We start from the raw sequence: 12,367 nt of genomic DNA on the forward strand, positions 1-12,367 counted from the left end.
TGGGCTCTGGCTGGGCAACTCAAGAACTTTCATGTTATTGTTCTGAATCCATTCCAGTGTTGCTTTGGCTGTATGCTTGGGGTCATTGTCCTGTTGGAATGTAACTCTTCGCCGCAGTCTAAGGTCTTTTGCACTCAGAAGTAGGTTCTCCTCATGGATTTGCCTGTATTTGGCTTCATTCATTGTTCCCTATCTCCTTCCATGTCTCCCAGTCCATGCTGCTGAAAAGCATCCCCATAGCATGATGATGCCAACACCATGCTTCATGGTAGTTATGGTGTTAGATGGGTGATGAGCTGCACCCAGTTTCCCCCAGACGCAGAGCTTTGCATTCAGGCCAAAGAGTACAATTTTCGTCTCATCAAACCACAGAATATTTTGCCTTGTACTCGCAGAGTCTTTCACGTGCCTTTTTGCAAACTCCAGGTGTGCTGTCATGTGCCTTTTTCTCAGGAGTGGCAACTCTCCCAAAAAGCCTAAATTTGTGAAGTGCTGCAGAGACTGTTGTCCTTCCGACAGGTTCTCCCATCTCAGCCAAGGAACTCTGTAGTTCTGTCAGTGCGGTCATAGGGTTCTTGGTCACTTCCGTGACCAAGGTCCTTTTACCTGGTTGTTCAGTTTGGTCGAATGTCCAGCTCAAGGAAGAGGCTAGGTCGTTCCATATTCTTTCCTTTTCCCAATGATGGAGCTCACTGTGCTCTTAGAAACATTCAATACTATAAATTGTATTATACCCTTCCCCAGATCTATGCCTCTTCACAATTATATCTTGGAGTTCTACAGACAGTTCCTTAGACTTCATGGTAGAGTTTCTGCTCTGACACGCACTGTCAACTATGGAACCTTATATAGAAAGGTGTGTTTCTTTCAAAATCATGTCCAATCAATTGAATTGGCCACAGGTGGATTCCAATTAAGTTGTACAGCTATCTCAAGGATGATCAAAGAAAATGGGATATACCTGAGCTCAATTTGGAGTGTCATAGCAAAGGGGTTGTATACTTATTTACTGAAGACATTTCAGCTTTTCATTTTTAATTATTTTGTAAAAATCTCAAAAAATTACCAAACAAAATCCACTTTGACATTATGGGGTATTATGTGTAGATCAGTGACAAAAAAAATCAATTTAATCCATTTTAAATTAAGACTAACACAACAAAATGTGAAAAAGTCAAGGGGTGTGAATACTTTCTGAAAGCGCTGTAGGTACATTTTATGAATGCAATTTATTTAGCAGTAAAATAAACTAAAATGCAGTCAAAGTCAGCGAACAATATCATTGTGCCATAACCAGCCTTCATCTGCAATAAATCCTTGTTGTGTGTTGTTGCGAGCTGTTGGGGACTTTTCCTTTGACATATGAGACTGCAAAATATATTGACTTGTGCCAAACTCTGATGAAACTACAGATAAATAACCTCTTCAATCTCAATAACTGACATTGATTGTGAACCAATCTGCTACTTTACAATGCTTCACATCAGGTTGCTGCATGCACGGATAATCCACAAGTTGTTTTAAACATCAGAAAAGCTCAATAGGTGTGATAGCTTCTTTTTTTTCTTTTTTTTTGTATACAAGATCGAGGCTCGTGAAAGAGCTAAAATTAATCACACAGAAAGACAAACCGACACATAAAACATATAACATGGGGAGCGGTAGACAAGATGGGGCGAGAGGGGGAGGAACACAAACACAACATCTGAGAGCAGGGACCGAGAGATCTGTGGGAGGGAGAGGGCTTTGGGGGGGCGAGGCATGGGAAGGGGGGGGGGGTGGGAGAGGTATAAAACATATGGACACTGCCGGGACTTCCAGGAAAGAAGTTGGAATTTCAAACAAGGTGGATCTGGGGTGAATTGTGGGGGTAGAAAAGATCAAGGTTTTGGATGGGGAAAGATAAGAGATAGTGGTGAACAGCTCTTTTAAAGACCTGGAGGGAGGAGTGGGATTGAAGGGAGTGTGGGAGTTTGTTCCAGAGGCGGGAGAAAAGAGGAATGAAAGAGTGAAGGTGAGCAGAGAGCCGAGATTTTGGCAGTTTAACCATCAGAGGGTTGCTGGCAGATCTTGTGCGACCTGTAGGAATATTTGGGGGACAAAGCACAGAGAGAGCTGGGGGAGCAAGGCCGGAGAGGAGTCGGTAGAAGACAGAAAGACCACCTACCTGTCTGTGGTGAGTGAGTGAAAGGCCCTCGGAGATATAGTCCTTGAGCCAGACCAAAAGTAATGCTCCGGCGGGGGGAGTAATTCTCATTATGATTTTCCATTAGACCAATGTCTCAAGTGTCAGAAAAGGTGTGATGCACATCTGAGAACGGTAGCTTAGTGCCCGGATGGACGCCATCTTTGAAACCACCCAGCTCGAAAATGCCCATTTGGTGGGGTACATTGTTGCACGTGTATCTGGACTTCTATACTAGCTATCAATGTGCGGTTGACGACTAAATATACGTCCGATGTGTACCGTCTAAATAAAAAATAATATGAAGCATTTTGTTTTAGATTAATTATTATAAAAATCAATTATCGAAAAAAAATCATATATTTTTCAATATTTTATTATTAGACTTGTACTTTTTTTAGTGAAACAACACTGGTATGATTTTCCAAATTATGCATTGTGCTACACCGTTTATCTGTCTATAAAAATAACTCAAAAACTAAAACATATCATCCACCACGAGTTTACAACAAATAAATGTAAAGAGGCATAAAATGACTTAGGCCGCCGCTGGCATTATCTATTCTGACGATAACGCAAGTTAGGAATGTCGTACGGAGAGGATTTTAACACCATACGATATCTAATAAGCAGGCGGAAATTGTTACATAGGAAATCTGCACTTTGGTGGCCATCTTGGATTTCAAAATGGCCGCCAATTATATTAATTATTCATTACTAGAGTTTGGAAAGACGTATGGAGCTGATTTTAACACCATACGATGTATATTCCTAATAAGCAAGCGGAGGTATCATTGAACATGTCATGTTTTAGTCAAATAACACCGGTATGATCTTCCAAATTATACATTTTGCTAAACCGTTTATCTGTCTATAAAGATTTTCAGGCAATTTGGCCTGCATTATAATAGAGAACAACATATGCTATACAATATACAGTGCACACAAAGTTAATCATCAGAGTCGCCATCAGAGTCATTGGCATCCTGAGCCACAATAGCATCATCCTGCACCATGTTGGAGCATCCCTGCAGCTTACACACAACAGTGCACTTCAACCCATTCAGTATGCAGGAACAATCTGACGGTCGACACGTCCTTCTGCATGTGCATGAGATGAGATTCAAGACGACATCTGGAGCTGGTAGACCCGCCATCCATCGGATTGTGAGCGAACCGCCATCATCGAGTTCCCAACCATGTCCTGCTGATGGTGTTGGGACGTCTGGTAGGTTTTCAAGGCTGCGTCGCCAGATAGCCGCCTGATAGTTGGCCCTAAGCGTATGCTGCATCAAGGAGTCTTCACAAGGCGGCAATTGTCCAGATTCGATCTGGCCCTTCTTTGCACAGAACATGTGATAACGGAGCGAATTAACACCGACGATCTTCGTGTTCTTGGCGTACAGCTGACACGTGAAGGCCTGAATGCTATTGAAGACGTCTGTTGGTACATTCCACGAAGATCCCAGATCTGTGAATGCTTGAAGATACAGCTCATTCGCTTGCACAAGCTTCAAAGCCTTTATCTTTCCTTGGCTAGCCAGAGCACTCACAGTGTCACACCCGCTCCATGCATGAAGCCCTGGCAATGCACTGCAAACTCCAGACCCCAATACCGCAGCCAACTTTCCAACGTCGATCATTCTGACTCGAACCTTTGTTCCTCGTCTGATGAAGAGCTGACTATCGATGGTTCTGCTGAGATGAAGACTGATGATCAGAACGTCGGTGTCATCTGCCACTAAGATGATCGTCTTGTAGTGGGTAGCGGCGTGCTTTGCGTGGAGAAACATACGCGTGTCTGCTTCCTCGTGGCTACATTCGAGTGCTTGCACCAACTTCCACCTATCGCGGGTCAGTACCAGACATTTTTCACCACAGGTGACATACAGTGTTCTGTTGCCTAGCTTTTCGCGATTTGTTTCATGTTTCCACGACTCCGCCAGAAACACAACCAGTTTCTCCTTTGTCTGGCTGCAAGCAAGAAGACGCCGCCAGTTCATGATTTTGTGTGCGGGTCTGATCTCGCTGAAACTGATGCCTTCATTTGAACCGCGGTTCACACGCTCAGCTGCTTTGATGGATTCTTCTGTGTATGTGTCAAAGACAACATTGATGCGCTCACTGCCTTGACCAGCGTGAAGCGCTGCAGCAAGGATGCGGTCAGATAGTTCTTCGAACGTGTCGTTCTCGCCATGCATCTTTTGTATGAGAGCCATCGCATCAATTATTGTTGCACTTCGCTTGTCAACATTCTCGGCTGGTTCCACAAGACCTTCCATGTGTTTCGCAAGTGCAGCTTTGTTCGTTTTTTTCATTGACCCTTTCACGCTCAAGCTGAAGTGATGACATGATGTTCAGAGCTTCTCTGAGGATTTCTTGCACTGTTGCCATATCTGTGGCAGGCGCGTTTATAGTCGGCAGGTAGCCAACTACATCTTCCGTCACCTGAACACGATCTCTAGTCATGATGTTGAAACCAGTCCACGAACTGATTGTCTGGTCGCATGGTTCCAGCATGCGAGTCATAATCCATACGTGATTTCGGCGCTGCGCAAGGGATGTTGCGCCTGCAAGAGTGTCAGAAAGATCTGCAGGCTTGATTGCAGGTGGGCCCTCTCGTTTCCCACCGCTGTATATTGGAACTAAATCGCTGGATGACGGGATAGATCGCTTCTTATCTGCTTTGGATACTGCCGATGGAGGTTGGGGCGGCAAACACGACTGCGACTTCGGTTGGACGATGATACCGTTGACGCGATGCGATGTTCCGCCACCACTCAGCGATTCCTCTAGCCTGTCGATGTTATCGAATGCTAATACAGTCGGGACCGAAGGGTGCACATGTGACGGAAGTGGTACTGTATCTTTCTCCACACTTGCTAATTTGTCTATGCATAGCGCTGTCTCGATTTCTTCCAGAACTGTGTACGAACATCCGTGCCCGAGTCGATTCAATATTCTGATGACCTCTGTATTACCGGTGAGCGTTTTCATGACCCACGGAAGTATGACATGCTTCGATGTTCTGATGGGCGGTGTACAGCATTGATGATATCTTGAGCCATCGACCATACCAGTGTGTCGGCACGCGCAGAGCTACCCCCACTCCCGCAAATCAAAGTATGCAGAAATACACGAAGAGAATCTGGTATCTTCACGTAATCTGAAGTGAGTTATGCTGGCTGAGGCGGCCAACGTTCATTGTAATGAGCATCTTTGATCTGGTGTCGCAGTGAAGTAGCTGCACGCACAATGTTACTTTCACCGTCCGTTCGTTCAAATGCTTTCACTTCTGCTTTCAGGTTTACGCACTCTGCAGCAATCTCTCGCTTTGTCAGATTATCGGGCATCAAGTATACACGGTGTTTCACATTGAAGAAGATGAGCGATTCTCCAAACTCTCTTTGTAATGTGCGCTGCAGATTCTTCTTGATGGAGTCACGAACATCAACTGAAAATGTATCTGAAGACAGGATATCTGTTGCAACATCAACTATTGGAACAATCCTCGGGTTCAAGAACAAGTCAGTGCGAATGAAATTGAATATACATCGTATCATTTCTTTTTTCTCGATATTATCTTCAATGTCAGTTTCTACAATGAGGTTTTTGGGGCCGTGTGTAGTTTCTATAGCAGGAGAAGTGGTAGTGAGCCTCAGCTGCAACCATATCTCGTGTAGTCAATGCCAAAACTCTCTCATCATTGCGAGCTGTCGCAGCATCTCTTATTGTCTTATCTGCTCGAAGTTCAACAGCCAAGACAACTGTTTCACGGGTACGACTGCCTTTTATGAATTTTGAAGCACGCTGGCAAAAAATGCATTTATCATCGTAGACCGTTGAAGTTGATCCTGTCTCTTCCCGTGATGATCGCCGTCGCACCGCATCGCCAGTATCAACTGAAGAACTTCTAGCTGCATTGGTCAAAGTAGCTAGGTGGTTTTTGTGAGTGAAGTCTGATCTACAAGCCCTATGGTATAATATTGGAATATTAGGAAGTTCAACTGCGCCTTCTTGGACTAGCTTTAGAATTGGATAAAAGTTTCTAACTGCGGCTGCGTCACACAATGTCTTCCAAGAACTGTTGCCCGCTGCCTTGCTTAGTTCAGAGAGTGGCGACTTCTTGCTGCACAGGATGCACGTTCCGGACTCAGGTTCAATCTTCGCCCGTTTCGCCTCGACACCGGCCATCTCAGCTGAAAGAACAAAAAGACTGACGTTAGATTACTCCGATATCCGAAAAGCTCGCCAGCTTACATAGACATACTCATCCAAGTCAGTGAACATGTTAGATGGCGCCACAATACAACTCTATAATAGAGTTGTATGTGGCGCCATCTAACATGTTCACTTTTAGTTCTTAAGCCACCCACCCCCCCCCCCCCCCCCCCCGCCCCTCAGAAATTAATCAGGTCACCGCAACAAATCTCAGACTGAGATATAGAATATAGAATATAGATATAGAATAGACTGACGTCACTTTCGGCACTGGGTTCTGTGGGTTGATTATCGGCGGGAAATTCCAACTGACATAGTTTCGGTTTGTGGAAAGTGCATGCCTTTTCATATATTTTTTGTGTACACTCGTGGTGGATGATATGTTTTAGTTTTTGAGTTATTTTTATAGACAGATAAACGGTGTAGCACAATGCGTAATTTGGAAAATCATACCAGTGTTGTTTCACTAAAAAAAGTACAAGTCTAATAATAAAATATTGAAAAATATATGATTTTTTTTCGATAATTGATTTTTATAATAATTAATCTAAAACAAAATGCTTCATATTATTTTTTATTTAGACGGTACACATCGGACGTATATTTAGTCGTCAACCGCACATCGATAGCTAGTATAGAAGTCCAGATACACGTGCAACAATGTACCCCACCAAATGGGCATTTTCGAGCTGGGTGGTTTCAAAGATGGCGTCCATCCGGGCACTAAGCTACCGTTCTCAGATGTCCATCACACCTTTTCTGACACTTGAGACATTGGTCTAATGGAAAATCATAATGAGAATTACTCCCCCCGCCGGAGCATTCACTTCAAAATATGGCCGGTTGGCTCAAGGACTAATAGCTTCATCACGGGAGATTCCAATGATTCTGAATGCTTTGGATTCAACAGCGTGAAGCCGAGCTAGGTGTGAGGCAGGAGCACCAGCCCAGAGGGGAGAACAGTACTCCATTGAGCTGCGGATGAAAGCCTTGTATGTGGTGAGGAGCTCAGGTATGCCGAGGAAGGACTTCGCACGACGGAGGATGCCCAGTCGGCGACTGGCTTTGGAGGCCAGCTTGGAAATGTGATTTTCCCAAGAAAGATCATGGCGGATAGTCTGCCTTATGGTAGACTGTCTCATGGCATAAAAACAAAACATGGGACCTTGTGATGTGGCAATCATTATGTCATGTGCTTGGTTTGATTGTGCATAGGAAAGAAAGAATACATTTGTAAAACCAGTTACTCGACAAATGTTTAGTTCACGACAGTTGCAAAAGACTATCTGACCAAGGGCGGAAGCTCAAAACGTAAGCCGCACCTCACTTCCTGTGGCGGTTGATATACTTCAATCGTTTCTACAGTTGCTAAATCCATTGTTTAACTTGTCTGCCGATTGCAGATCAACGAAGAAGTACAACTCGATAAGTACCAAAAGATACACTGGCTTGCCCCTTGTTTTAGTATCTGTTGTTGTGTCTGCCATTCTTTATCCTGGGTTTATCTTTGTATGTGTTCAAGTGTGTGATTCCGTGCCAACGATTCCATTCTGTCTCGTGTTTAGTCTAAGGGTTTTGTTTCGTCCATTAATCTGACTCTCCAATCTCCTTGTACATCCACGATAAATAACCGGTCTCCCTCTCATTGTACCAAACAAAAGAAGCCTCAATATATCTTTATCTAAAGTGATCTAAGACTCATGATGGAGCTTGCATGTAAATCTCAAGCAGGAAAAAGACAATAAACATCAGTGTACCTTTACATTAATCACAAGAACATCAGTACATACAATGGTCAACTGCACATGGTTTATTGGAACTGAACACGAGCTGCCCATATTGTGAACTCGCAGTTCCGAAAGGAATACTAATAGGCCACCGCCACCCTATTTATGCAAGTATACAGCTTCTTCTGTTTTGTGGAAAACATTTATCACCTCCTTTTTTGTCCTGACATTCACTCTCACCTAATTTAATTTTTGTTTTCCATATGTTGTTCAGGCTTTCTTTCTGAACCATGCCCGGTGTGCGCAACACACGTGTGGTCTTTTAACCTTTACCTTCATTTTGTTTTTGTCCCATCACATCCAGTCTTGCACTGTCTAGTCATTCAACCCTATACACCGTTACTATTCCATTGAAGGAATATTGACCTCTTATTTTGAAAAAAAAAAAAAATCAAACCCGTATCCAAAGGAAGTGGTTCAGTTTGGCATTTCAATATGAAATAGGCAAAGCCTAAAAATGAACGAAACCCTTTAGAAATACCCTTTAGAAGCTTTTAGAATTACACTATATAAACCTTTAGAACTCTCTCGAATTAGCCTTTAGAACCCTTTAGAATTACCCTTCATAACCAATTAGAATTACCCTTTGGAACCCATTAGAACTCATTATAATTAACCTTTAGAAACCCATTAGAATTACCATTTAGAACCCATTAGAATTATCCTTTAGAACCCATTACAATTATCCTTTAGAACTACCCTTTAGAACCCCTTAGATATACCTTTTGGAACCATCTAGAATCACCTTTTAGAACCCTCCAGAATTACTTTTTAGAATGCTTCAGAATCAACCTTTAGAATTACCCTTTAGAACCTATTACAATTAACCTTTAGAATTCACCTTTGGAATCCACTAGAATTACTGTTTAGAACCCATTACAATGAACCTTTAGAATTACCTTTTAGAACCCACAAGAATTTCTCTTTAAAACCCATTAGAATTACCCTTTAGAACCCATTAGAATTACCCTTTAGAACCCATTACAATTAACCTTTAGAATTCACCTTTAGAATTACCCTTTGGAACCCACTAGAATTACCCTTTAGAACCCATTAGAACCCACTAGAATTACCCTCTAGAACCTATTACAATTAACCTTTAGAATTACCCTTTAGAATCCACTACAATTACTCTTTAGAACCCATAACAATGAACCTTTAGAATTACCCTTTAGAACCCATTAGAACCCACTAGCATTACCCTTTAGAACCCATTACAATTAACCTTTAGAATTGCACATTAGAACCCACTATAATTACCCTTTAGAACCCATTATAATTACCCTTTAAAACCCATTGGAAGTACCTTTTAGAACCTTGTATAATTTCTCGTGAGAACCCTTTAGAATTAAACACGGTGGATTAGAAAGGTTCTTCTTCATTATTTTTTTTACAGACGGACATAGCCAAATATTGAAGCACCTTCACCATTAAAAAGACCAAAACATTGTTTCTCTTGAATCATGTCCGCTCATGAATCTTCATCCTAAAATGAAAAAGAATCCTGTTCGTCACTGAGCATAAGGGAGTCCTGGGGTTAGGGTGCGGTATGGGTCCAACGAACATTTTCTCATGTTTGGTTAATAAATACGAGAATAAAAACTCATTTTTCTGTTTTCCTAACTTTAATATCACCTGATGCATGTTTTCTGCTTAGACCTTGAGTTTGGACCTGGGGTGCGTGAGCGAACGGTCACCTTGCATATCCTGCATGACAGCGAGAGGGAAATGCGTGAATCACTCATGCTGGTCCTCCAGGCAGATGAAAACATGATTGCAGACACAGAGGTCCATTTTCACACAAGAACACCGGTCCTTCAAATGAGTCACCTAAGCTACCACACACTACCTACCATTATGTTAAATGAACATTTAAGTATGATGGATGGAATGGAACAGTTGGACTTGAAATCTTTTATGATGATAGATGAGTATATTAGATAACTGTTTTTTTTTTAATGTACAATCGATTAGACATTAGAAGCATTAATTGGAAGAGTTTCCAATGATCACACATGCCTATACAGCTTTTAATGCCAGTGATAAAAAAAAAAATAATAATAAAGTTTGAATGATTCATGAATTAATCCCATAGATAACCAAGATTATGGTGTATATTGAGGAGAGAGATGGAATCGCAGACGTCACCTTTCCATCTATTCCACTTGTTGTCTCACTCCTGCTGTATGACAATGCAGCGCATGCTTCTGAGAGGCCCAATCCTTCGGCTGGATACCCATTAGTCTGCATCACAGTGAGTTCGGTTAAATGTACACCACAATTATTTAAATAACTTATAATATCGGGCAAAACCTGACGCCAAATATTTTTCTTGGTAACAAGCTGTTCACCTACCCTAGAGGTAGTATGGAATGTTTAACCTCAATTAATTAAACTAGGGCATGCCCGTACTATATATATATCGAAAATTATATCCCCCCCCCTCTATTTACATGAAATGGTTTGGTCCAAAGCGAACGGCTTGCGAGTACGGTGACAATCCCCCCCCTCTATTTACATGAAATGGTTTGGTCCAAAGCGAACGGCTTGCGAGTACGGTGACAATCCCCCCCCCTCTATTTACATGAAATGGTTTGGTCCAAAGCGAACGGCTTGCGGAGTTTGGTAAAGAAATCGCCATAGCTCGGTAACTACTTGTCCGATTAATATGAAACCTTGAAAAGGCACATCCTCAGGTCCCCAGCAATATACCTGGCAAGTTTCAAGTATATCGGACCCGTGGTTGTCGAGAAACAGCGGTCACAGACAAACACACAGACATACACACATACACACACACACACACACACACACAGAGATTGCTGGAATTATAGATAGATGAATAATTAACAATTATTTAATTTGTAAAAATTAAGTATTAAGAAATAACCATGACTGGCAATAACCATGTATTCAATAGACACAGATACACTCATTATGCCAATCACAGTGTATGAACAATCTGTGCACACATAAATTGTATAACTGTATGCCTGAGTGGGGATAGCATTATGAAGTGGCCATTTCCATGATCATTGTACATATGGCAATATAAGGGTGCATGACCCATGGCGAGTAAACTCACGCATCTATAATACTGGTGTGAAATAATTAAGTGATCCTACCATCTTGCTAAGGAGAAGGATGGAGCTTGGACTTCGCTTTCACATTTGCCTGGAATTTGCTCCTGCTCCGCCTTGTCTGGCGGGTGAAAGAGGCATGCAACATTTCGATTCACATGCATGTGCTACTTGTGAATGTGTGCAGCTGGAGAGGAACCCGGGTAGGGTTTGAAACAGCAAAGGGCTTACCTTGTGTAGCTTTTCTTGGTTGTTTTCTGCAGCTTTCTTTGGCTGGGAGAGCATGAGGGTTAATTTATTTAAATCCTAGCCACCTGTTGTAATTGATTAATTAGGTGAGAACTGATTGGTTATTCCCTCCAATTATAGGTGAGAGACGTGATTGTATCGTGTGTCTGTGTGTGTGTGTGTCTGTGTGTGTGTGTGTGTGTGTGTGTGTGTGTGTATGTGTGTGTGTGTGTGTGTGTGTGTGTGTGTGTGTGTGTGTGTGTGTGTGTGTGTGTGTGTGTGTGTGTGTGTGTGTGTGTGTGTGTGTGTATGTACTTCAAATTAAGACTAGAAAATACCAGATCTCTACTGTAAAATATTTACATACCCGAGATCAGCACAATATATAGTCACTGCTGCAGGTGGTGGTGGTTCGAATGCAGCCTGCGGCTGCTTGGCTACATCATTTTCTAGAGGCACAGCTGTGCCGCTGATGCTATGTCTCCTATTACCAGTAATCCGGTACTCATTTCGCCGATCTCGGAAGGATGACAGGCTGAGTCAAGTATTTCAATGATGTATTTGATTTAATTAGTATTTCAACATTAGCATTTTCAAATTAATGTTTAATTTGTATCAAGTCAAGTATTTCAACCTGGTGTTATTTCAATGACACGACAGTGGCTCAAACTCCTAAGCCTCCTAAGCCTAAGACTCCTAAGCCTAATGACACGACAGTGGCCTAAGATCTCAAGCCAGCCAAGTTTTGCTGCATGTAATTGTAATTGATTGTAATTGTAAGCCAACACCACCAGGATTGTTTGGCTCAATCAACTCTGCAATATCCTCTGGAGAAAACTGGTCGAGCCTCTCTTGTCGTAAAGAAT

At 42.3% G+C, this 12,367-nt stretch overlaps 1 protein-coding gene across 1 annotated transcript in view; it reads left to right on the forward strand.

Annotated features, from left to right (window-relative positions):
- Positions 1–12,367, forward strand: part of LOC137425974 (FRAS1-related extracellular matrix protein 2-like) — a 117,220-nt gene that overhangs the window by 43,407 nt on the left and 61,446 nt on the right. Inside the window, exons 12-13 of the mRNA XM_068114696.2 lie at positions 9,851–9,981; positions 10,289–10,447. Coding sequence (XP_067970797.2) covers positions 9,851–9,981; positions 10,289–10,447 — 290 coding nt within the window. The remainder of the gene's footprint in view (positions 1–9,850; positions 9,982–10,288; positions 10,448–12,367) is intronic.

The sequence above is a fragment of the Myxine glutinosa genome, chromosome 4 (assembly GCF_964187855.1).
Source record: "Myxine glutinosa chromosome 4, kmMyxGlut1.1, whole genome shotgun sequence".
NCBI classification, from domain to species: domain Eukaryota; kingdom Metazoa; phylum Chordata; class Myxini; order Myxiniformes; family Myxinidae; genus Myxine; species Myxine glutinosa.